General features: G+C 47.7%; 1 protein-coding gene across 3 annotated transcripts in view; it reads left to right on the top strand.

Moving 5' to 3' along the window:
• The window catches only part of STIMATE (STIM activating enhancer), a 60,474-nt gene that overhangs the window by 14,210 nt on the left and 21,393 nt on the right, over positions 1 to 24,871 (top strand). For all 3 annotated transcript variants that reach the window (XR_007150463.1, XM_047850726.1, XM_047850725.1), the window contains exons 2-3: positions 21,279 to 21,327; positions 23,166 to 23,261. Coding sequence is in view for 2 of the 3 variants with exons in the window: in XM_047850726.1 (XP_047706682.1) it covers positions 21,279 to 21,327; positions 23,166 to 23,261 (145 nt within the window). In the remaining variant the exon portion in view is untranslated. The remainder of the gene's footprint in view (positions 1 to 21,278; positions 21,328 to 23,165; positions 23,262 to 24,871) is intronic.

Genomic DNA, 24,871 nt, shown 5'->3' with positions numbered 1-24,871 from the left:
AAAGGTGAGACGCAGACTGGGGAAAAAATATCTGACAAAGGACTTGCATCCAGCATAGGTGAAGAATTCTAACAACTCAGTTAAAAGACAGTGTTGTTTAATGATAGGCAAAGGATTGGAATAGGCATTTCTCTGAAGAAGATATACAGGTGGCCAATAAGCACATGAAAAGATGTTCATCAGGGAAGTGCACATTAAATGATACCACTGCATACCCAACAAGGATGGCTAAAATTTAAAAGATTGACAATACCAAAAGTTGAAGAGAATGTGAACTTTGACATTCTTGTATACTGATAGCAGAAATGTAAAATGACACAACCATTTTGGAAAACTGAAAGTTTCTTACAAAGAAAATCACACCTGCCATATAACCCAACAATGTTGTCCCTAGACATTTACTTAAGAGAAAAGAAAACAGGGCCACAAAAGGACTTGTACATGAATATTCATAACAACTTTATTCATAATTGCCCCAAGCTGGAAACGATCCAAATGTTCATCAGCATGTGAATGGATGAACAAATTGTGATCTATCCAAATGAGGGGATACAGTCAGCAACAAAGAGGAATGAACTACTGATTCGTGCAACAACATAGATGAACATGCTGAGCAAAAGATTCCAGCTCAAGAGAATATGTCCTATGTGAGTCCCTTTGTATGAAATTCCAGAAACGGAATCTTTAGTGACAGCAAGCAGATTAGTGGTTGCCTTGGAGTGGTAACGATGAGACCGACCACAAAGGAACATGAGATAACTTTTGGGGGTGATGGAAATTACTATGTTGGTAGTGAGGGTCACATCAGTGTATACATTTCTCGAAATTCTTGAACTGTATTTAATATGGATGTATTTGGGTATATAAATTATACCTCTGAATTGATATAAAAGAGAAGGGAGAGAGGGGCGCCTGGGTGGCTCAGTTGGTTGAGCGTCCAACTCTTGGTTTCATCTCCGGTCATGATCTCACAGTTTGTGGGCTCGAGCCCTGCATTGGTCTCTGTGCTGTCAGCACAGCTTGGAATTCTTTCTCTCTCCCTCTCTCTCTGACTGACCCCTCCTCACGCATGCTCTCTATCTCTCTCTCAAGATAAATAAACTTAAAAAGAGAGAGAAGGGGCAGAAGCCTCAGAATTATCAAACTGTTTTACAGACTTAACTGCTTACTCCAGCAAACTTCGGTACTCATTAAAGGAAGACAACAAAATCCAAATACCTAACAATGTGGCAATCATAATGTATAGCTTCTAATCAAAAATTACAGGACAGGTGAAGAAGCAGAAAATTATGACCTATAATCAGGAGAAAAGTCAGTCCATGTAAATGAATTAAGAATGAAACACAAAAGGAAGTCAAATAACAAACAGAGCCCCAGTGACCCATGGGAAAATAGAGGGCCAACCTGTAATTGGATTTCTAAAAGAGGCAGAAGAGAGGGCAGGAAACATATTTGAAGACTAATGGCTGAACATTTTCCAAAGTTGATGAAAACTGTAAACATAGATCCAAGAAGCGTCATAAACCCCAAGCAGATGAACCACACAAAGTAAATGACACTAAGCCACATCATAATCAAATTGCTGACAAACAATGATAAAAAGAAAATTGTGAGAGCACCAAGAGAAAAAAAGACACTCTGTACAGAGAGACATAAGAACTGATACAGACTTTTCATCAAATTATTCAAGCCAGAAGACAATGGAACAACATCTGTAAAGTGCTGAATGGAAAACCCTGTGAATCTAGGATTCTCTGTCCAGGGAGAAATAGCTTTCATAAATGAAGGCAGGGGAAAAAAAAAAAAAAATGGGTGAAGGCACTTTGATCCTTCCTTACCCAAAGCAAGTGGCCCCAATCCTTACATACTGCCTTATCAGCTTAGCTCTTGGACCCTTTTACAAATTTTGTCAACTCTAGTTGTAATCTCAGGACCTATGTCTGATGGTAGGAATTATGTAAGTTGGGGAGAAATTGAGTCATTTTGCTAATTTTAAAAAATTACCACCACCACACTAAGAAGCAGTGCAACAGTATGGCTTTGGGCTCCAAGAGGCCATGTGGGAAATCATGATCCCAGTGCCTCCTTTGTGTGGTCAAATAGTCTGCCCTGCTTGGCTGTCGCAGGCCATAAGTGCCAGGACCTTGGCCCTTCTTGGTACCCCTCCACGGGAACATTTGGGTCTACGCTGCCCTTGTCGGCAGACTTCATCGCACTGATAGGATGTCCCCTTGTTTGGGTAAGCGAGAAGCTGAATTTGGCTGAAAACACCTTTTTGGTTGTTTTCAGTAACAACCAAAGGGGAAGGGAAAGCTCTTGTAAGGTTGGACAGAAACACTGGTGATTCCTTCTAGTGCCTTGTTCAGTTTTCCTTCTTTGGAAGGTGTTAGCCAGCCAGGACAGCAAAGAGCATGAGCGTGTTGGCAAAGATGGAATTGAAAAACAAAGGAACAGCTTCCAGGTCCCCCTGGAAAGGTTCATCCATTCCATATTCAGTAAAAATGTCCTGCAGACGTAGAAGGGCTCATGTGGCAGCCAGCCTCCACCACAGACCCCAGTGATCCCCACTCCTGATACTCACGCCCTGTGTGGTCCTCTCCCACATTGCATCAGGGTTAGTCTATGTGACCAATAGAATATGGCAGAAGTGATGGTATATCACTTTGGAGATTAAGTTATTAAAAACCGCAGCTTTTGTCTTGGGTGTGCTCCCTCTTGGATCACTTGCTCTGGGAAAAGCCAGCTGCCATGTCTTGAGGACACTCAGACAGTCCTTTGGAAGGACCCTTCTGGTGAGGAGCTGGGGAGTCCAGCCAACAGCCATGCATGTGTGAACCTTCTCGGAAGTGGCTCTTCCAGCCCCAGCCAAAGCTTCCCATGCTTTGTAAGTTTGCAGCCTTACAAGAGATCGTGGAGCCAGAACTACACAGCTAAGCTGACAATAAATCTTCTGTGTTTTAAGCCACCAAGTTGTGGAACAATATGTCACATAGCAGTACAAAACTGATACAGTGAAGGTGGGCATGAGAAAAGTTTAGGAGACTTGATCCCTGTTCTCCAAGAGACTGTGATCTACTTAGGAAGACAAATCACTTGAACCAGTAATACTTCCAGATTTGTATGCTGAGTGGCCAAAGAGGATCGATTCAGGTATATCTCTGTATTGGGTAGATAAGTGAGAGCTTGTTGATTGGACGTTATCTTGGTGAGTGGGCTGAGCCCTCAGACATGGTTGGAACAGGCCCAGGATGCCAGTGGACAGCTCCTCCAAGACAAGAGTTGGCTGCTGCTTTAGCCTTTCTTTTGAATTTTTGTTCATGTTTACTTTTCAGAGAGAAAGAGAGCTGAGGAGGCGCAGAGAGAGAGGGAATCCCAAGCAGGCTCTGCACTGTCAGCACGGGGCTCGATCTCACTAACCAAACCGTGAGATCATGGCCTGAGCCGAAATCAAGAGCCAGGTGTTCAACAGACTGAGCTACCCAGGCGCCCTGGCTGCTTCTTTAGTCTTAAGAGCCTCAGAGAAGCAACTTGTCATATTCTGTTTGCCAAGCCAACTTGGTTGCTCACCGCTTATATTTTAACTGGTAGGAAATCAGAGTTTCTACAGTCTACACTAGATTGTTGAACAAGATACATTTCAGACTAATTTGTATAATGAGCCTTTGAGTTACGTGTGGGAGGAAAACAGGGACTAGTAATTGAAATGGAGCCTATTCATTCTGTGTGTACAGTGACTTTTTACACGTGTTCGGTCTTCTCAGTACCTTTTTTATAAGAACGCAGTTGATGGATCTTCCTTTTCACCCCTCTTTCAAAGATACCAGCAGCTCAAGGAGTTCATATTTCAATGGTGAGAGAGAAGAAGTGCCAAAGTTCTGACTTGTGTACAGTATAGAGCTTTGTTCTATAGAGTCTTTCTTTGTATAGAATGTTCACTGCCCTGAGCCCTCAGTAAGTCTCTTCCTAGCCACCTACTCTTCCCTTGCCCCTAGCGTATATATAGGCATGGTCACTCTCTTGATACTTGTGTCAGATTATTTTGGTCATTTCCTGACAGAGTATTCTGCTTTCTCTGGGTTCTGTACTTGCCCACCCACATGAGCAGTGCAACCTCTGGCTCCTCTTGCATGGATGGCCTCAGATGTGGTAAGGTGCTTATTATTTAAGCCTTCTGCAGGTGTCTTGGTGGACCAGCAAGCCCAAGGGAAGCATGCTCCCTGGCACTATTGCTGGGTTGGAGAGTCTGAGGACAGGTAGGGCCCTATGCCTCCTTTTTGCCCAGCGTCTTGTGAATTGTGCCTAGCCTTCCTGATCGAGGGCTGGCATAGGCAGGCCTGTTTGAAATGCTAAGTAGCCAGGCCAGGGTATTGTGATTTTCTGAGATTGATTTATGTTAATTCTAGACTTCTAAGAAGGCTGGAACCAAGGAGGATATGTTGTGAGTCAGTCCCAAAACAGCACCCAGCAAGCCCCTCTCTAAAACCCAAGAGGCTCGGTGGCTTTCCCTCACTACCTGTAGCTGTGGTTTTTGTTGCCCCCAAGGGAAAAAATGGAGGCAGACCTCCCTTTTGACTTGCTCTTCATCCAGGCTGTCTGCCTAGCCTTCATCCCTGCGACCACTCACTCTGCAGTCTGCATAATGGGACAATTGCAGAAAAATTTGAAAGTGATTCTTGTGACCACCATGCCATATGATGGTAGTTTGTTAGTGTCCTCATGGAAGAAGAATTGGAGGGATCCCAGCAGACAGGTGGACAGAGTGAGCACTGGGAGTTGAGAAATGCTAATTTGACTCAGATCTGCCTTTCTTAGGGCAGCCCAGTGCTCCCGGTCCTGAGTCATGGTCCCTTTACATCCTTCCTCTTCCTTTACTGGTGTATGCACTGCTCACTTGTTCCTCTCACCCCATCCACCTGTTCTTCCACATGGAGAAGAGGAGAAATAGCTGTGAGCAGAACCCAAGGCACCTGAAGCATCCACCATACCACTTTGGATAGGATTCCCACTGCCCACCGAAGAGTACTTCAGATGTTGTAGCTGCTAGGGGCCTGATGATCTCAGCAAGTAAGGTCCCAGGCCTCCTTAGGCCAGCTTATTATATAATAAGGTCAGCTTATTATTGTAGAGTGAAGGCTTCCTCAGCTGCTCTCGTCCCTGGCCCCTGATGCCGAGGCTTTGAGACTGGCGAAATGAAGTCTGTTGCTTCTCTTCTGCTGAGGTTCTAGTTGGTTATACACCTGGGATTGTTTGAAAAGAGAAGACTCTGGGTGCTAATTGCCCTGGGTTGAGAAGCTAGGGAAAAGGTCTTAAATGTAGCTTTGTAACTCTGATATCGAGAGAAGAGCCAATCTTCTATTAATTTTTCTGCTGCGGGTGCTTATTGATTCACTTCCACTAATAAAATTCAAAGGTGAAGCCCCAGTGTGTCCCAGACAAAGTCTTCTGCTGGGTGAATGCGTGGTACTCTCACAGGAGACATGGTGCCTCTCATGACCACCATGTAACGTTACAACTGTGCAACTTCATCCCAGGTGACTTTATGCCTCTGAGATTGTTTCTTGTCCTCAAAATGAGGGAGGTGATTTCCTTTTTTTTTTTTTTTTTTAATGTTTATTTATTTGTTTATTTAGAGAGAGACAGAGAACATGTGCATGAGCAGGGGAGGGGAGGGGAGGAGAGAGAGAATCCCAAGCAGGCTCTGAGCTGTCAGCACAGAGCCTGACGTGGGGCTCAAACTCGTGAACTGTGAGATCATGACCTGAGCCAAAATCAGTGGCCAGTAGAAGGTGGCAGAGAAATGTGGTGATGGAAGAGGGGGGTCGCATACTCGTGGTGGGCCTGGGCCAGGGGCTGCACATGTTACCTGTGAGAAATGCAGGCTCTGGGGCTGTGTCTTCTGTTTGATTAGCCATGAGGTTGCAGAGGCTGAGGTGTTTTCTGTCCCCAGGGAGTTCTGCCTGCTGGAAGCTTTTCTCTTAGAAGGAGATTTGCTAATGAGTTAGGTTTGAGGAAGGCTTTTAATTACCTAATGTGCAAAATTGTAATTTTGTCATTTTTTAATTCTTGTTTTTAGTTTTTTTCCCCAAGTAACCTTTTTTAAGACTTTTTTTTAACTATGAAGATAATGCATGCTCTTTGTAAATAACTAAAACATTATGGAAATAAATACACAGCATAAAATGTGAAAGTTCCCTATAATACCATCCTCTAGAGAGTTAACCATGGTTCACAGTTAATGTGTGTGCTTTGAAATTTCTGTTTGTATAAGTTACTTAAAAAAAAATAAAAGTAGGTTCACACGACACAATTACTGCTTTGGTGACTTGCTTTTTTTCCCATTTAACGTGGGAATTTTTCCAAATCAAAACAGATAAATTTACTTTTTAAACAGTTTTGCTGAGGTGTAATTTACATGCCATAAAATCTGCCCATTGCAGGGATACCCTGTCTGCTAACTTTCTAAGCGTAACTTCCATTGCATGATAACTTACATTTAACTCCTCCCCCATTGATGGACATTTAGGTGGTTTTTAAATCCTCCACGCTTATAGACAGTGTAATGCTACATTACAAAAATGTAGATTTTGGGGCATTTGTGTGAGTGTAATTAAGAAAATCCTAGGAGTGGAGTTTCTGGGTCACAGCATTTAAATAGTTGAAGTCATAATAGATATTCCCAAAATACCCACTGCAACTTTTCAAGTGATCTATGGATCGATGGGGGGAAAAAAACCACACACATCTCCATCTGCTGTGAGATCAAATTAAATTCCTACATTTACAGCCAGGGAGTATGGGGTCGGCAGTGCAGGGACAGCACAGGGTGGGAGCAGGTACAGCGTGTCTCAGGATTCCCTGATGCCGGCTCGTGGCTTGCGGGGTAGGGTCCTTCTTGGACAGCCCATTTACTCTCGGTGCCTCCATCAGTGTGAACGAGGAAGTTACACTGACAAGGTAACTTGTCTCCCGCTCCTGCTGGAGGCCGCGGTCATGCCACCTCCAGCACATCCCCAGTTCCCAGAAGGCTCCGTTCACTGGGGCCACCCCAGCACCAACGAACAAATGTTCCCTCTCACCTGGGAGCTCAGGGGACAAGATCACAAAGCCACTCCCCCACACATCCCCAGGGGTCCTACCATTTACTTTTCCACCAACAATTTAAGAGCCCCTGTTTTCTAATACCCTCACCCGATGTTTTTGTGTTTGCTAATCTGGCTGAGGGTTAATTATTAATTCACATTTTTAAAACCCACCTTATTGGGGTTGCATATCTTCTCCTGTGTTTATCAGCTATTCATATTTCTTTCCATCAAACAGAGCCCTGTGGGATGCTCACAGAGTGACAGTGCGCCCCTCACCCTGCTGAGGTGTCGTCGTCGTCAGCAGATGGCGCCACCGCCCCGCTCCCAGGGGAAGCTGCAGTCCTAAGGAAGCCCCGTGTTTAGAGCTAAGCATATTTATTTGCTACACAGTTTGGGGTTTTTTCTTATTTCTTCCTCAGCCTTTGGCAGAACCTCTGCGTAGGAGGATTAAAGCTGGCTAACTGTGAACCTTGGCTTCATCTAGTCCTTACTAAAAAATGTTCATGAACACTTCAGCTGCTTACAAACCCAGATTGTCTGGTTCTTGCATCTAAGGCCAAATTTGGTGAGGGAGACCTTGACGGGCCAGTTCTCCCTGCCCTGTGGTCGGGGAGGAGGAAGAGAGGTTTTGGGTGGCTGTCCTTTGGGAGTCTTGTGGGCAGATTACCATGTCCAAAACCAAAGAGCTAAGCAATTTTGTCCTGTTGCAGGACTAAGGGCTTGCAAGCTAAGTTTCTGGGAGAACCTGCCAGGCAAATTCACAGACCTTATTGAATTAAAAATAAATACCTGGACAGTACTCTAAATACATCTGAGGCAACAGACTGAATCAATTCCTTTGTTCAACAAATATTGTTTAGCTACCTGTTAAGAGCCAGGCACTCTCTAGATGCTAGGAATATGGGGGTAAACAGAACCAAAGCTCCTGGTCTTGCAGAGCCTACTTTCCAGGGGGAGAAAAAAAGATAGTAAAGAGATGAGAGGGGTAATAGTGGCGAAGAAAATAGAACAGGGAAGTGAGAGTGAGGGCGGGGGGCAAGGCAAGATGTGCACACCCGGGCATGTAGTGGTTGCGAGAGGCCTCCAAGGAGGTGACCTGGGAGCCAAGACAAGAATGAAAAGGAGGAGCCACCCGCTGGTTGGCAAACTGGGAGAAGAGTGTTCCAGACAGAAGTCCAGTGTGAGCCAGGGGTGCTGAAGCAGGATGCAGCTTGGTGTGTGTGATGCATAGAGAGGAGGCCCTGGTGGCGGGCGTTGGAGGGAAGGAGAAGATGAGGCCAGAGGCAGAGCCCTAAGTCATATGGTCCCTTGGCCAGGAGAAGGAGCTGCTGTGGAAAGGCACGGGAAGCATTGGTGTTCGTTTTGTTGTTTTTAAATTTTCTATTGAGATATCGTTTACCTAAAGTAAAATGCACCCATCTTCAGTGTAAAGTTTGGCTTTTGACACATTTATGTGTCATGGAAGTTTTAAGTGGAGCAGAGGGTGACATAATTCTGTTAACATTGAGACCTCTACCAGCAGCCGTTTGGAGAGTGGATGGACAGATGGACAAACAAATGGAACGATTAATTGTGTCTTATTACATAAAGCGTAGAGTCACTCTGAGCGGGCCATTTTGTGGCCAAGAGCCGTTGCAGGTGGCCTCTGAAGCTCGCTTCCTCTGCTGGCCTTGCCCCAGGAAAAGGCTAAGGGGCAGGTGTCAAGTGGGAACCGCACAGTCCAGCGCAGGCTCACGCTGGCTCCACCCTGCATGTTCTTTAGCTCCCTAGTGGCATTAGCGGTTGTTTCTGCTCAGACAAGGCCCTTGTTGATTGTATTGGGCAAATCTAGCCTGGTCTCTGCTCTCTGACTGGGCCCAGCTAACTCAGCCTTTTCTCTGCCTGGGGTAAATACCAGTCCTATGATCAAAAGGGCAATGGCGCTGACCCACGGGGTGTGATTTTTGAGGGTCACTAGAAAGGTCTCTCTTCAAGGATAGCTTTTGCATCAACCTTTTTTGGTGCCTGAAGTTCCACCATTAAAATGTCTTGATTTTAGAAACAACAGGTGTTGGTGAGGATGTGGAGAAATGGGAACCCTCTTGCACTGTTGGTGGGAATGCAAACTGGTACAGCCACTCTGGAAAACAGTGTGGAGGTTCCTCACAAAGTAAAAAATAGAGCTACCCTACAACCCAGCAATTGCACTATCAGGAATTTATCCAGAGAGTACAAAAACACTAATTCAGAAGGATACATGCACCCCGATGTTGATAGTATTATCTACAAAAGCCAAATTATGGAAACAACCCAAGAGTCCATCAGTGGATGAATGGACAAAAAAGAAGCGGTGCACACGCACACACACACACACACACACACACACACACACACACATGCGTGCACACAGTGGAATATTACTCAGCTATAAAAAAAATGAAATCTTGCCATTTCCAACAACATGGATGGTGCTAGAGAGTATAATAGTAAGCAAAGTAAGTCAGAGAAAGACAAATACCATATAATTTCACTCATGTGGAATTTAAGAAACAAGCAAAGGGAGAAGAACGAGAGAGAGACAAACCACGAAACTATAGAGAACAAACTGATGGTCACCAGAGGGGAGGTGGATGGGGGGATGGGTTAAGTAGGTGATGGGGATTAAGGAGGGCACTAGTGATGAACACCGGGTGACGTATGGAAGTGTGGAATCACTATATTGTATGCTGAAACTAATAGTACGCTGTTAACTAATGGAATTTAAATTAAAACTTCAAAAAATCGACTCCCATTGTAAAAAAACTTAAAAATGTCTTGATTTTGAGTGTGTGAAGCCACCTTTCTCTCTGACACGGATGGTGGTAGTATTTTGATTTGCTTCCCAGTGTAACGGTGAAAGGAAGCAAGGTGCAGGGCAGGTGGGTTAGGAAGGTGGCTTGGGGACTGAGAAGGACCCGGGCAGGCAGCACTCTGTCTTGACCAACAGGCCCAAGCGAGGGGCCCGGTGGTTACATAGACCAGGAAGGCTAGAGTGTGCAGGAGTGCTGAAAGGTGCTGAATTCTGGGGTGTCCATCATCCAGCCCGCATGGGCTCTGACCTGCTCCTCCTCCTGGATCACATTCTGGTGACAGGGGTCGTGTCTCGTGGTGTTTCTTGAATCAGTGCCACATCGGTTCTAGTTTTTTCCTGACTCTGATGATAAAAGAAGTTCTTCAGTGCCCTGACTTGATTTCCCAGCGCGTCTCCTCTCAGCAGCTGAGAGTAGTGCAAGGTAGGACAGGAACCAGCCCTGTCCAGACAGTGGTCTTCTGAACCTTTGCAGTTAGTTTTGAGCCCCTGTCTTGCCAGCCCTTAAGCATTTCTGCACCTCCCCTGGGTCCTGCCCTGCGAGGCGGGAGGACAAGACTGGTGCCTGCACCCGCCCGCCCGCCTTCCCCCCCCCCCCCCCCCCCCCCCGCCCCGGGCTGCAGCCTGGAGCGTGCCGTGCCGCCCTGCCTGAGTCATGCCTGTCACTGTTCTTGTGTGCTCACCTCAGAGAGCCGCCGCACCTAGAGAATTCTGAGTGATCAACCTTTGGGGCTGATAGAGGCTGACAGACCAGGGAACAGAGCACAGCCTGACAGGGCTTTGTACTGCTCCCTCCTGGGACATACAGGCCAGGAGGAGCTTTGGAACCAGAACTAACATGTTGTAACAACCCGCGGGCTTGGTTGTATCCCATGGTTACATTTTAGATAACTTCTCTTAAGTTTCCAGTCTTGTTACAGTGATTTGTAACAGAAAAGGAAGGAGAAAGACTCTGGGGATGCACAGGTTATACTCTGATGTGTGCTTTCCTGCTCTCTGCCACTGGGCTTTGTGCCTGAGGACGGACTCTTTCTCCAGCAGTAACAGCACTGCTACTCCCTGCTAAAATGTGCACAGTACTTTCTAAGTACTCTGATATATTGTCTTACTCATACCTGTAAGAAGTGTGTACTATAACTTCTTCCATTTTACAAAGGGGCAGATTAAGGCCCAGAGAGGTTAAACAACTTTCCCTGGCCCCGCAGTTAAGTGTTGCAGCAAGATTTTGGACCAAAGGTTGCATCCCCCACACTAAAGCTATTGCCTCTTTTGACTTGAGCATTCTTCCAGTATGTTCTGCTCTGTTTGTTCTGGTTAGTAGTTAAGTGTCTGCTTCCTTCCAGGTACAGGGCCAGGTGCTGAGGTTATACGCATGAATAAGACAAGGTCCCTACCTGCTTCCTTAATCTAATTGTCTGGTGGGAGAGACAGACAGATCCTCAATATTGCATGGCAAATGCCAGTACAGAGGTATGTGTTGTACGCATAGGAGACTCTGGGGAGCCATGCGGATGGATGCTTAGCTCCGCTGCAAAGCAGGAAAGTCTGAGAGCTGCCAGACCTAAATGTGGAAGGATGCCTAAGCGTTATCTGGGAGAAGAAATGTGAGGGCCCTCCCAAGCCAAAGTGACTGTGTGAATGACAGCACCAAGGAAGGTGCCACGCCCTGGGGATGGCCCAGTTTGTGAGCCCAAATAGCCTGAGTTGTGTTCCCTGAGGAAGGGGAGGTGGGACACACACTGAAAGGCTTGACCAAGGGGGTGTCATGCTCAGTTCACTCTAGCTCATGTGAGGGTGGGTTTAAGGGAAGAAGACCGGGGTCAGGAGGCCTCCCTGTTGAGGTGATGGAGATGGGCCCTGGTCTCAGGAAGCCTCCTGGGCACCAAGGCAATGCCCCTTCTACCCTTATGGCTCATTCATGCGAGAATCTTCGTTGCCTTGTATTAGGCTTCCTCGAGACAGTGGAGATGTGGGCTTTGCAGTCAGAGGGCCATGCATGTAGACAGACCTTGCCTGTGCCATTTTTGTCCTTACCCGTAAGATGAGAATGATACCTTTCAGAGTTGTCATAAAGGTTAGAAATAATGATGTGTAAAGTACCTGTTATAAGTAGCCAGTGATGGTGGCCACAGCTGCAGATGCTTTTGTCCCCACATTGACCCTCTTAAGTAGACAGTTGAGGAAACTGAGACCCAGAAAAGTGACTTGCTTAAAATGACAACATTTTTCATAAAGCAGGGACTAGATTTCAAGGTAACCCCAACTTGGCTGCCTTTAGTTCCTTGCTATAAGAATCAGTGGGCCCTTCATTTCTCCTTGAAAAGTAATCACCCTGTGTTTAACACTCTCATAGGCTAGGACTTAGCCCCGTGGTCACCGCCAGCTGCAAGGTCATTCCCCCAGCTGGGAATGTGGTCTGTCAGCTGTGTAGCTGAGGCCTTAGGAAGGAAGGGAGGAAGGGGGTATGTAGGTTTTAGGGAGGCAACCAGCAGTCTGCCTCAGTGACTTTCTGGGACTTTGTCCTGCCCTAAAGGAGCTGGTACCTCTGGGGTTTTCCTACCACTGCGGGCATTAGGAGGTTTGGAATAGGGCTTGGCTGTTTATAATCTAGGGAAAGTGCGGAAACATTTTCCTTGATTGCTGGTTCTGCTAGTGAGAGTGGATTTGCTCACCACCACCCAGAACAGTTTCTTTCCTTTCTGAGCACTGGGGTACTGGGCTTACAGAACCAGCAAAGTGTGGCTTGAGGTCTCTGGCCCAGCCAGGGCAAGTTGGAGGAAAGAGGTTGGCTCAGGTGGCTTGTACTTCATCCCAGGTCCACTAGTAACTATGCGGTGATCCTGGAAGGATCACCCCTTCCCCTCCATTTTCTCCGCTCTTTACACTGGAGGTGTTGGAACCTCAAAGACCCTTCTGACTCTGACTGAGAGTCCAAACTGCCTACTTTATGAACCAGTCCCTCGCTGGCCATTAATGGCAGCTGTTTTGCTGCGGACTTGCTGTTGAGTGGGGCCTGGGGCTGTTTGCCATTCGCCGTGGTGAACAGTCTGTTGCCCTCAATGGAAGCCTGTCTTGGATGGGACACTGACCTGTGGTACACCTTGAAAAAAGAGGCCATCACGTCCAGGTCAGCAGTATGTCAGTGGACAGAAAGCTCCAAAAGTGCGAGGGATTTTTTTGGCTCCAGCCCATTGGAAGAAAGCAAGAAAAGAAAGAAGAAAGCAAGAAAGCACATCAACTTCTGGCATGAGCTCATGGTCTCTGGAGCTTCCCGTGGGGTGGGAAACCTTCTCACATCCCTAGACCCATGATGTCATGAAAGGACCTGTGGTTTCCTGGCCCCAGGGAAGAGCATGCGTCTGTGATTCCCTGTAGCATGTGGGGCAGAGCCATCCAAGTTGTCTTCTGTTGTGTCACATTTTGAAATAGAAGCTAATGTGGCCACAGTGTGGTCTGTGATCACCCCCCTGCTTTAAGATTATGCTTTGGGCGCAAGAACATGAACATTCCACACATTTATATTCCGTATGTAATTGGATTGCCTCCGTGGATTTTCACAGCAGAGGGTAGCGCTGTGCCAAGAGCACTGCCGGGTTCAGGAGTCTCTTCCTGTGCTGTATCCACAGGGCGGGGTGGCAGTCTTCCCTCCACGTGCTGGTTTGGGAAATGTCCTCAGATCAGGAGAGGTGCAATGGACTGCCACTACCCAGTAACTGAGTCTGCAAAATCCCTGTTAACCCCACCTCCATTCGACCATAAACCTTTCTTTCTCTCCACCTGGTAGCTAAGCAGCTTCTTACTGTCTCTTCCATTCCTGGCAACTCTGCTTCTCTCAGGCTGTGCCTGACATTGACCAAATGGCTCTCTTAATTGTGTGGTTTAATTTCAAAACAGTTGTGCTTTTTATGACTCAGTTTCTAAATAGGACTACATGGTAATTGTTCCCCTTCCAAACCCCGTGATTTTTTTTTAAGTGTTTTATTTTTAAGCAATCTCCAATACCCAACATGGGGCTCAAACTCAGAACCCCCGAGATCAAGAGTCACATGCTCCACCAACTGAGCCAGCCGGGCGCCCCCGCCAAGCCCTGTGATTTTTAACACCACCTCTTATGTCTTCCTCCTTGTGACATGAAAGAAAACACCTGTATGTGAAACTCAACTGTCCTCTGTCATGCAGCAAGGCTATGGGAGCACCACCGGCAAGGCTCTGAAAGGGAGAGCGAAGTGGGGTACACAGAACTTCTACAGGAGTGATCGCTGTGCCTTGCCCCCTCAAGGGAGGGCGTGAGCCGAGAGCACGTGTGAGAGAAGGGGCCAGGTGGGGGCCTTGCCAGCCCCACCGGAGGTGCTGGGCAGCAGTGAGCCCTGCGGGCATCTGGGCACCCACGTGACCCGGTTAGTACACACTGAAGCCATGCGGAGGAGGCAGCCTGTCCTCCTGTGATCAGATTGGCAAGGTTTGCTCCTGCTCCCTGCCGGCGGGGATGTGGGGAAACGGGCAGTGGTGGGAATTGCCACACCCCCTGGAGAGCGGTGTGACAGAATCAGCTGCACGTACGCGACCTTTGATGCGGCGAGTCCGCCACTAGACATTCACCCACACGGGCATGGCCGGTACGTGGCAAGGACGTTCACTGCGTGGTGCACGGCCACACCATGGCAGACCACAGAGCCTCTGACAAAAGAGGCAGAACTGCGTGTACAGGAGGTGAAATTTCAATGAGAGCAGTAAGGTCCCACAGTGTGTAAAGTATGTGGGTGTCTGTCTCTGAAAAGAGACATCTGTCCATCTTTGGTCTCATGTGGCGTGTCTCTGGAAGGCTGTGCAAGATCTGGGTAACAGTGGTTGGCTCTGAGAAGGGAAACATGGCCTGGGATTTCAGACAGAAGCGAGACTTCTCACTGAGTGTGTTTGTATTCTTTAGATTTTTTTTTTTAGGAGAAAAAAAAAATGCCTTTATTAGTTTACTAGAGGTGCCATACAAATAATCACAAACTTCTTCGCTTAACACAACCGAAGTTCTCTCCTTTCTGGAAGCTCAAAGCCCAGAATCAAGCTGTTGGCAGGGCCACGCTCCCTCCAGTGCGTCTCCTCCTCCTCTTCAGGGGTTCCTCTTCAGGGGCGTGGCTGCAACGCTCCAGCCTCTGCCTTTGCCTTTACAAGGCCTTCTCCTTTCCCCTTGCCTTCTACTGTCTCTCAAGGACACTGGTAATTAGATTTAGGGCCCACCTCATTTATCCAGGATGATCTTATCTCAAGTTCTGTATCCTAATCACCTGTAACGACCCTTTTTCCAAATAAGGTCACATTCACAGGTATGGGTGGGGGGTCAGGATTTGGACATCTTTTTGGAGACAACTATTCAACCCACTACAATTGTGAGCCAGATTTATAGGGGAAAGCTCACCTATATGCTGTTTATGGTAGACCCACCTTAAATATAATGTTGAAAAAAAAAAGACATTAAAAAGGATATACCATCCAAATATTAGCCAAAAGAATGTACTCTGAAGTTTGTATATGTTCATCTCTTCCAAAAGATGTATTTTAATTCAAAAATGGGTAAGAGGGGCACCTGGGCAGCTCAGTAGTTTGCACATCTGACTCTTGGATTTCGGCCTAGGTTACAATCTAGGCACCTATCAGGCTCGCACTGAGAGTCTGCTTAAGATTCTCTCTCCCTCTCCCTCGCTGTCCCATCCTCTCTCCCCCCCTCCCTCTCCCGCCTTCCCTCTGCCCCTATCCCATGTGCAGGCACACGTGCTCTCTCCCAAATTAAAAAAAATGTGTAAGATTAGGAAAGAAGGGAGCGGTGTTTCAGGCAAGTCAACAGTGATGTGCACTGTTACGGATGGAAAGTTGCCTGAGGGCAAGGGACCCTGTATTATCCAGTGATATGTCCCGGGCACAGTTGGTGCTCAGTGTAGTGGAGGTACCCCCTACTGGGGGCTCTTTGAGGCTGTCAGCCTGAGATTCTGGTGTCCCGCCTTCAAGGACCTGACCTACCCTGGAGTTGTGCTGTCCTTCCCAGCCTCTTGCCCCAGGCTGTGCGGTGAGTGTTAGGGTGGCTTGTGCTATGCTTTGGTTTCTGTCCCCATCTCAGTTCTCTGTATCCTATAGAAGCACCAATAATTGAGCAAAACTCATCTGTCCTGTGGCTCTGCCTGAACCACTCTCTGCTCAAGCCTTGTTGTTCGTGGCTTCCCGGGGAGCAGCTTCCAGGCTCCTGCAGGGAACGGGCGTGTTTCCATGGGACTGGTGCCTGGCTCACTGTCCATGAGGGACTCGGGGGCAGCTCATTTCTTGTGCACAGAAGTCTCGTGTCTTCCAGGTTCCCACAAACCCCCCCAACACCCCCCCTCCTCGCCCAACCACCACCAGCAAAACAAAACCAGAAATGGGCAGAACTGTGTCAGCCCCCAGCATAGCCGCATCCACCTTGTCGGCAAATCCTGTAGGTTCACTGCGGAAGGTACCCTGCGGCTCCCACCTCTGGTCTCGCTCTCCTCCACCACCCAGGCCGAGCACCCAGTCACCCAGGGTTATTGTAGTGGCCTAATCTGCCTCTCCGCTCCCGCCTTGGTGCCCTCAGGCCGCTCTCAGCACAGCAACAGTAGACTACAGCCCCCTGCCCTTGGCCACCCCCAGGTCACCCTGGCCACAAGGCCTGGGCTATCTGACCTCATGCCCACATTCCTGCCACTCGCTGGCCCCAGCCCTCCACCTGAGGGCTCTTCCGCAGACACCTATGACTCACCCCTGACTTTCTTTGGACGTTGGCTCACCTTCCAGACCTCCTGATCTGCAATCTGCCAACCCATTTCCAGCCCACTGTCCTTTCCCGCTTTGGTGTCAAGTCGCCATCCTGCCACTCTCCACATATCCTCTCCCCTCTCCCTGCCCAGAGAATGCGAGAAGTGCAAGAATTGTGTCTATTTCATCTGCTGCTAAATGGGGCCTGTCACACCGCAGGCCCCACAGTACAGCATGACTGCGTGGCAGAGCAGCTTCCAGAGTTTTCCTGCCACATTAGATCTGGAGGAGTTCTTTTAATGTTTCTTCTGCCTTTAATTAAAAAATAAAAAGATTTTAGACTGTGAAATGTTCTAGGGGGGAGGGGATGGCAGATGGAGAGGGAGAAGGCAGGAGTCACACTGCTCTGTTCTGGAGAATCACGAGTGGGTTCTGAATTCTGTCTGAGGTCCTCCTACGTGAGGCTGCACCCCTACCTGCGAGCATGATCAGCACGCACACACATTCTTCTCTCTTCTTGTCCCATAGGCCCCCATGACCCACACCACGTCTCCCCATGTCCCGCTTTGCTGTATTAGCACAGGTGTCTGAAGGGTTTATTTTTAATTCATTGAAATAAAAACAATGTGAGATTAGAAGAATGTTTTAAACCATTCAGAATGATGTAGAAAGTCTACTCCCCTGATCTATAATTCCTTTCACCAAAGGCAGCTCTTGTTAATAGCCATGTACCCTTATAGGGAAAAAACACATGCATAACACCAACATAAATATATATCCTTTAAAAATGTATATGAACAGGAGTGCCTGGGTGGCTCAGTTGGTTAAACATCTAACGTTGGTTCAGGTCATGGTCTCGCAGTTCACGAGTTCAAGCCCCATGTCAGGCTCTGTGCTGACAGCTCAGAGCCTGGAGCCTGCTTCGGATTCTGTGTCTCCCTCTCTCTCTGCCCCTCCCCCCCTTCTTTCTCTCTGTCTCTCTCAAAAATAAGTAAACATTAAGAACATATTTTTAATTAAAAAAAATGGGTATAAACATGGGCACGTGGCTGGCTCAGTAGAGCATGCAACTCTTGATCTCGGGTTTTGAGTTCAAGCCCCACATTGGGTGTAAGGATTACTTAAAATCTTTTTTTTTTTTTTTTTAAATTTTTTTCAACGTTTATTTATTTTTGGGACAGAGAGAGAGACAGAGCATGAACGGGGGAGGGGCAGAGAGAGAGGGAGACACAGAATCGGAAACAGGCTCCAGGCTCCGAGCCATCAGCCCAGAGCCTGACGCGGGGCTCAAACTCCCGGACCGCGAGATTGTGACCTGGCTGAAGTCGGACGCTTAACCAACTGCGCCACCCAGGCGCCCCGAGGATTACTTAAAATCTTTAGGGATACCTAAGTGGCTCAGTCAGTTGAGCATCTGACTCCTGATTTCGGCTCAGGTCATGTTCTTAGGTTTTGTGAGATCAAGTCCCACATCAGGCTCTATGCTGATGGCATAGAGCCTGCTTGGGATTCTCTCTCTCTCTCTCTCTCTCTCTCTCTCTCTCTCTTTCTCTCTCTCTCTCTCTCTCTCTCTCTCTTTCTCTCTCTCTCTCTCTCTCTCTCTCTCAAAAATAAAGTAAAAGAAAAAAAAAGCTACCCTCTTAAAATAAAAATAAAATCTTTTTTAAAGGCTAAAAAAATTAAAAGGGTATGAACAGAATGGTGGTAGGCATATTTTTCTGCAATTTATTAATATAATTTGGAAATCTTTGCACATGAGTCCGTGCAGATTACCTTGTTGTTTTCAGTGACAGCCTAATGTTGCGTAGTACCGTGACGTATATACCCAGCCGCACACTGGCAAACATTGGTGTCTTTCCGGGTACTTGTTAGGACAATATTACAGTGAAGATCCCTGTATATCTTGGCACATGTTGTGCCTGTAGAACACACATCTGGCAGTGCATTGAAGGTTAAAGGGGTCTGGGCACTTAAAATTTTGATTGATATTGCCAGATGAAATGGTTGTCCTGGTGTATGCTTTTACAGTATGTTTTCCTCTCAACTTTTTATTTCAAAATGTTGGGGCGCCTGGGTGGCTCAGTCAGTCAAGCATCTGACTTCGGCTCAACTCATGATCTCACGGTTCGTTTGAGCCCTGCTTCAGGCTCTGTGCTATCAGCATGGAGCCTGCTTCAGATCCTGTCTCCCTTTCTCTCTGCCCCTCCCCTATTCATTCCTTCTCTCTCTCTCTCTCTTTCTCAAATAAACATAAAACAATTGTTTTTGAATGTTCAACCTACAGAAAAATCTAAATAGTAATTTAGTGAATAGTCAAATAGCCTTCCTCTGGGTTCTCCAACTACTGTGTTGCCACACGTGTTAGTGTGCTAGGGCTGCCATAAAGTACCACAGACTGGAGGGCTTGGACACCAGAAATTTCTCTTCTCACAGGTCTGGAGGCTGGAAGTGCCAGGTCAAGATGTGGGCAGGATCAGATTCTTCCAAGTCCTTTCTCCCTGGCTCGCAGATGGCACCTCACAGGATCGCCCCTCAGTCTGTGTGGGTCCTAATCTCTCTGTAAAAGGACACCAGTCATGTTGGAATAGGACCCACCCGTATTACCTCCTTTTACCTTAATTCCCTCTTTTAAGACTTTCTCTCTAACTACAGCCACATTCTGAGGTACTGGGGGTTAGGAACTCCCCCAGCGTGAATTCAGGGAGTGAGGATACAATTTTTCCCATGACACCACATTTACCTCCGTTCATATGTTATGTGTCATATTAATATAAATAATAGGTTTATTACATAATTACTGAGATTGTATTTATTACAATGTGTTATAATTACACCCTGTGTAATATGTAGTTACTTTATATGATTATATAAGGTGTAATTTTTTCCCTAAACTAACTGCCAGTGAGTTGCAGCCATCCTGGTACTTGAGCATGTGTCTCCTCAGAATGAGAAGGTGCTGCCCCTCAGGACATGTTTATTTTATACTGATGAGGACAGAGGCCCCTGAGGCAGAAGTACAAACGCCCATGAAGTGGCCCTGGTCCTGACTGGGGGCTTTCCCTCCAGATTGTTTTCTCCTGGCCCAGTTTCCTCTGCGTCTCCATCCCCCAGCACCCAGGCCCTCAGTGAGACTTGGGTACTTGTGGGGAGGAGACCCCTGCCTTTGAGAACCTTTTGGGCCAGCAGAACCTCCTGGCCCCACCTCCAGATTCTTTGACGTTGTTGACATTTGGGGATCTGTGATGTATCAGCAGAGTGACAGACGTCCTTACAGTTCCTCCTGCTTGTTGGTCTATCAAAATGTCTCTCTGAACACCATACCTGTTTTGTTTCTGTGTACAGGTAGTCCTTGCGTTGCAGACTGCAGACTGCCTGTTTTCATTTAAAGTAGCAGGGTCAGTTGATTCGGGCACCAAGCTCTCCCTCCCTGTGTCCTCCTCCTGCATGCTCATTGGCAACTCGGAGCTCTGCTGTTGGTTTTCACCCACTGCCTTAGTAACGAGGACCCTCCATAGGCTTGCGTTGTGGTGTTTCTTCCTTGGTACTTTTGTGAGGGGCGACATCACACATGCAGCACTTCCGGTGTTTGTGTCAGGGGATAGACCCGTGGAGACAGTCTGCAGACCCAAGGTGAAAGTGCCAGTTTGGGCGGTCCTTTGCCTTTTGAGGTCGACCTGCTGGTGAAGGAGCGCCCCACCCCGGTGGCTGTTCTGTAGCCAGGAGCACCCCCCACCTGGTGCTAGGGCTCAGCCAGCATTTTCTCCAGCCCCAGAAACCCACCATCTACATGATTCGGAACCATGTTTCTAAAACACGATCCCAACTATGTCTTTGACTCTGCTTAGCACTCTGCCCTGGCTTTTCCTTCCCTATGAATTCATTCCAGGTTCCTTAGCCTGGCATTCAAGACCCTCCGTCATGTGGCTTCTGCTCCATTTGTCTGCCGTGTTATGTCCCTGCACCTATGAGCTCATGGTGTGTGCTCTGTCCCCTCCCTGGTCCATTCGCTCAACTTTGCTAACCTTCAGGACCTGGGTTGGCCGCCTCGCACCAGTGGAGTGTCTCCTGACCAAGGCCCTCCCAGGCAGGCAGACGTGGTCATCCTTCCCTCATGCCCTCACTCTGCCTCAGACATACCTCTTCTCTAGCACTTGCCTCACTATATGGTTGCGTGCCTGCCCTCCTGCTGGACGGCTGCCTTCGCCTTTGTCTCAGTGCCTGGCTAGTGGCCCAGCCACTAGATGGGTGGATGAATGGATTTGTCATCATGTAGAGCAAATTCTGAAGTTGGAGGTAGCTGCATTCCACTTTGTGGTCTCCAGGCCCTGAGAGAACCTCATCACAAAAGAGAAGAAAACACAGTTTCCCACACATTGTGAGGAGTCTTTCTCCATAAGTGTCCAGTTCTGAAGAGTCTGTACTGGTCAGCAGCCAGTGCAGGGCCTGGGGCCTCTGTGACCTTCACAGCTTATTGTGCATTGGCACATGTTAAAAGAACAAGTACCTTAACTTAGTAGTGTCAACCCCGAGTGTACTGATAACCCCACTTGTTGAATGCATTTTGCTTCGTTGTCGCTGTGGAAAGCCGCTGAATGGTGTGTGTTTTCTTCCAGTCAAGCGCTTCAGAGAGCCAAAGCATGAGAGACGGCCGTGGAGGATATGGTGCGTATTTAAATATTAACACCTTCCTAGAATGCCATGGGCTATTTGGGGTTTATTTGCAGGGAGGGCAGGAGGCAATGTGAGCGGTTCTCCAGAACATAAAGTGTTAGGATCCCTTAGTTGAATCAATCATTAGGAACTACGAATAATATGAAAGATTTCTATTTCTCCAGATAACATTGAGCTTTGCCTTTATTCTATCATCACACTGCTGGCCAGTTTTAGAAATTGGAGGATCAGACAGATATATCACTGTGTGCTGCAAGTCCCTTTAATTATGTCTCCCTGGTGTTAGATTGTGATAAATCCTCAGATTCTGTAGTCTGTGTGTGTGAGCAGAACATTATCTATATTTGGAGATTACTCAGATATACCATGTATATGCTTCTCTCCCCAAAACTAGTCTTTCCTAGTCCTAGGATGACCCTGTGGTAGCAGTTTTTCCTTCATAAAAGGAGGGTAAAGCTTCAGACACGGCTTCCAAAGACAAAACTCAGAAAATAAGGTGACAGCCAGCTCTTCGGAACAACATGTCCACAAGAAGCTGACTTTCTTGGGCTGTGTTAGGCTTGCAGGTGTGCTAACAAAATAGCCATTTTCCCCTCCGGAGAAGACGTCAGATAAATCACTGTGATAAAGGCCCTTTACAACATTTTAAGCATCTCCTTATTGATCTGCAGTGCATTATTTGTGAATGTTGATCATTCTTGTTTTTATTTTCCCCGGTCGGTTTCTCTTGAATCTGGGTATCTAGCTTGGGCTGGGGGACCTGGGGAGGGTCTGGAGCTGGGGCACTCTGTGGGGCACACATTGTCCTTTGGAGGGGTATTTCTACTTTGCCATTATTTCAGGAAATGATTTTCAAGCTTCAGTCATGGGGTTGGTCTGGATAATCTCCAAAGTCCATTCAGCCCTAAGACCCCAAGGCTGATGGTCCGTGCCTGTGTGCCCCTCACCACCGCCTTCAGTGGCCTAGCCCAACCCTGGATGCCCAGCCTGGGAGACCAGGAGATTGACTGCAATCCAAAGACTACCTGTGGTTTCCAGGTGTTCATGGCAGGGGAGAAACTAAAGACCCCTCATGGATGGGGCAACATGGTGTCTCCAGAACGAACACCCTGCCATCTAGCCCAAGAGTTGACAAACTACAGCCCACAGGCCCAATCTGGCACGCTGTCCATTTTCATAAAGGGTTGCAAGAATGGCGGGCTCTGCGGCTGCTCTCACACTGCAGTGGCGGGGGGGGGGGGGGGGGGGGGTGACCAGTTGCTGCAAACAGGGGCCTGCAAAGCCTAAAATATTTACTCTCTGGCCCTTTATAGAAAATATCTGTCCACCCCAGGCTAGCCCAGGGCATAAATGGCAGCAGCCAGAAGTCGTTAGAGTTTGAGCTGCAGTGCTGGATTTGGGCGTCTTGTTAGTCTTGCACAGCATTTAGCTCTGAGTGAGGTTGAATGGGAGCTCTTTAAAACAGAGGCACCTTGGACTTCATCGCAAAGCTATGGTCGAGCATTTTGAAATAACAAAAAAAGAAAAGGTAAACACACCTAATTTAAATATATGTTTAAACATGTGTTATACATCAGTGGCCTTTTAGGGGTTTATACAGTGTTTATGATGTTATACATCAGTGGCCTTTTAGTGTTATTGAAGGGTTCGAAAGGTAGCCGAGATGCCAAGCCTGAGTTAGTGCTGATGCCGGGGGAAGAGGTGACTAGTAATGGGGAAGTTGAGATCTCCCTGCTAGCTTTCTTCCTGTTTCAGACTTCTCATTTCCCCTAAATTGGATATTACCCTCCTGTTGGGGTGATAACAAGTGCTGATCCTATTTTGTGCAGGTTTTTAGACACTTCCAAACAAGCCATAGGAATGCTGTTCATCCACTTTGCAAATGTGTACCTAGCAGATCTCACTGAAGAGGACCCTTGTTCACTGTAAGTGGCTGATATTCTAGTACAAACATCACCCACCCATCCACTGAAATTGTAGGCTGGTCTTGCTTTCTGCCACCAGTCATGTTCCCTCTAGCTTGGGGAGGGAGCAACCCCCCATTGTGCTCTGTGTTCCCCCAAATGACCATATTCTGTGTGCTGCCTGTGGTTGCTCTAACACAGCTGTCAGTTGACCATTAGGGCTTTGCCTGCTTACAGTTGCCCTGCGCATTGGCTTTCTGCTCATCAGAACTCTGGTCCTTGGTGTTCTGGTACTTTTATGCCTCCTGGCAGGGAGCAGTCCCTGGCAGGACGGCATCGTGCCCTGAAGGAGTTTCTCTGCTGGAACTGGACACACAAGGGCTCCTCTGTGATGCCACCTGCTTAGGGTCAAAGCCATTGTTGACCATCATTGACCTCTTTGACCTGAAGACCACAGGTTGTTCCAGCACATCCCTGCAGTGTGCCTTCCACACAGTCCCCCACCCTAAGAAATCTGACTGAATCCCCAAATTGTGCCTCTCCTGGCAGATGGAGTGGAAAAGGAGGCTCACCTGCCCTATCCTGGCTCCATCTCCTACCTTCCTGGCTCAGACTTGCTCCAGCCAGTGCTGTGCTGGTGGCCCTGAACCCCACCAGCTACCTCCTGCTTCTATGCCTTTGCTCATGCTGCCCTCTGCCTGGAACACACACACCCCCCCCCCCCCCCACCACCACCGCCACCCCTGTCCTGCCCCTGCCTCTGAGAGAGCAGGGTGGATGGCTGGTGAGTCCCTTGCCAAGAGGTTTAGTGTGTATTTAAGAACATTTGGACTGGAAGATTCTTTTAAGGCTCCTTCCTTGATGACTGTGTAGATTTAGATTTCAGAAGGAAGTCGTGAAGTCGCCCAGAATCTTTCTCTAAGAACTGGACAGGTTGTGATCTATTTGGATGTTTGGGTGTATGTAGTCACAAAGCAGAAGAGTAGAAAGGTGACCCTTCTGTAGGGGAGATGGTTAGGAAAGGGCCTTGTCCTTCCAACTCTTGAGCCCCCCAGCAGGCTTGAGTCATTGTCTGATCTTGTTAATCATCTTGATGTCGTTGACCAGGATAGACTGAGAGCCTGCTGCTTGCACAGGAGCCTCTAACCTAACTCCTGGTGTAGCCTCGGCCATGTGCAGGACTCTCCCTTGCAGCACCTCCATTGCCCATCTGCAAAAAGAAGATGATACAGCTTTAAGAGGGGCATTGACAAACTGAATCATAGCCAGGATGGAGAAAGGGCTGTTGACTGATCTTGAGTGCTCAGCCTGGAGGAGAAAAGGCCCAAGATGGAGCTTGGTATGGTGAAGGCACTTGACTGAGAGGCCAGACTGAGCCATAGTTTGCTCCCCTGTCCTTTGTGTCCTGCCAGATCCCCAGGATTCCTATGAAGGTTTCAGGAGTTGATGAGTATAAGCGCCACTGGAAACCAACCAGTGGGGCACTTCTCAGGAAGTTAACAGTTCAGTTAGAGGAAGTTGTTGTTAAAACTTAGGAAAGGCATGAGAGCCCCAGCAGTGGGGACAAGAACAGGTGGTGCTTGGGGAGTAGATTGCATGTGCCCTGGGATCTGTTCCAGGTCCTACCATCC

The sequence above is a fragment of the Prionailurus viverrinus genome, chromosome A2 (genome assembly GCF_022837055.1).
Source record: "Prionailurus viverrinus isolate Anna chromosome A2, UM_Priviv_1.0, whole genome shotgun sequence".
Classification (NCBI taxonomy): Eukaryota; Metazoa; Chordata; class Mammalia; order Carnivora; family Felidae; genus Prionailurus; species Prionailurus viverrinus.
The sequence above is the reverse complement of the archived record's forward strand: the minus strand, read 5'-3'. Positions and strand labels throughout refer to the sequence as shown.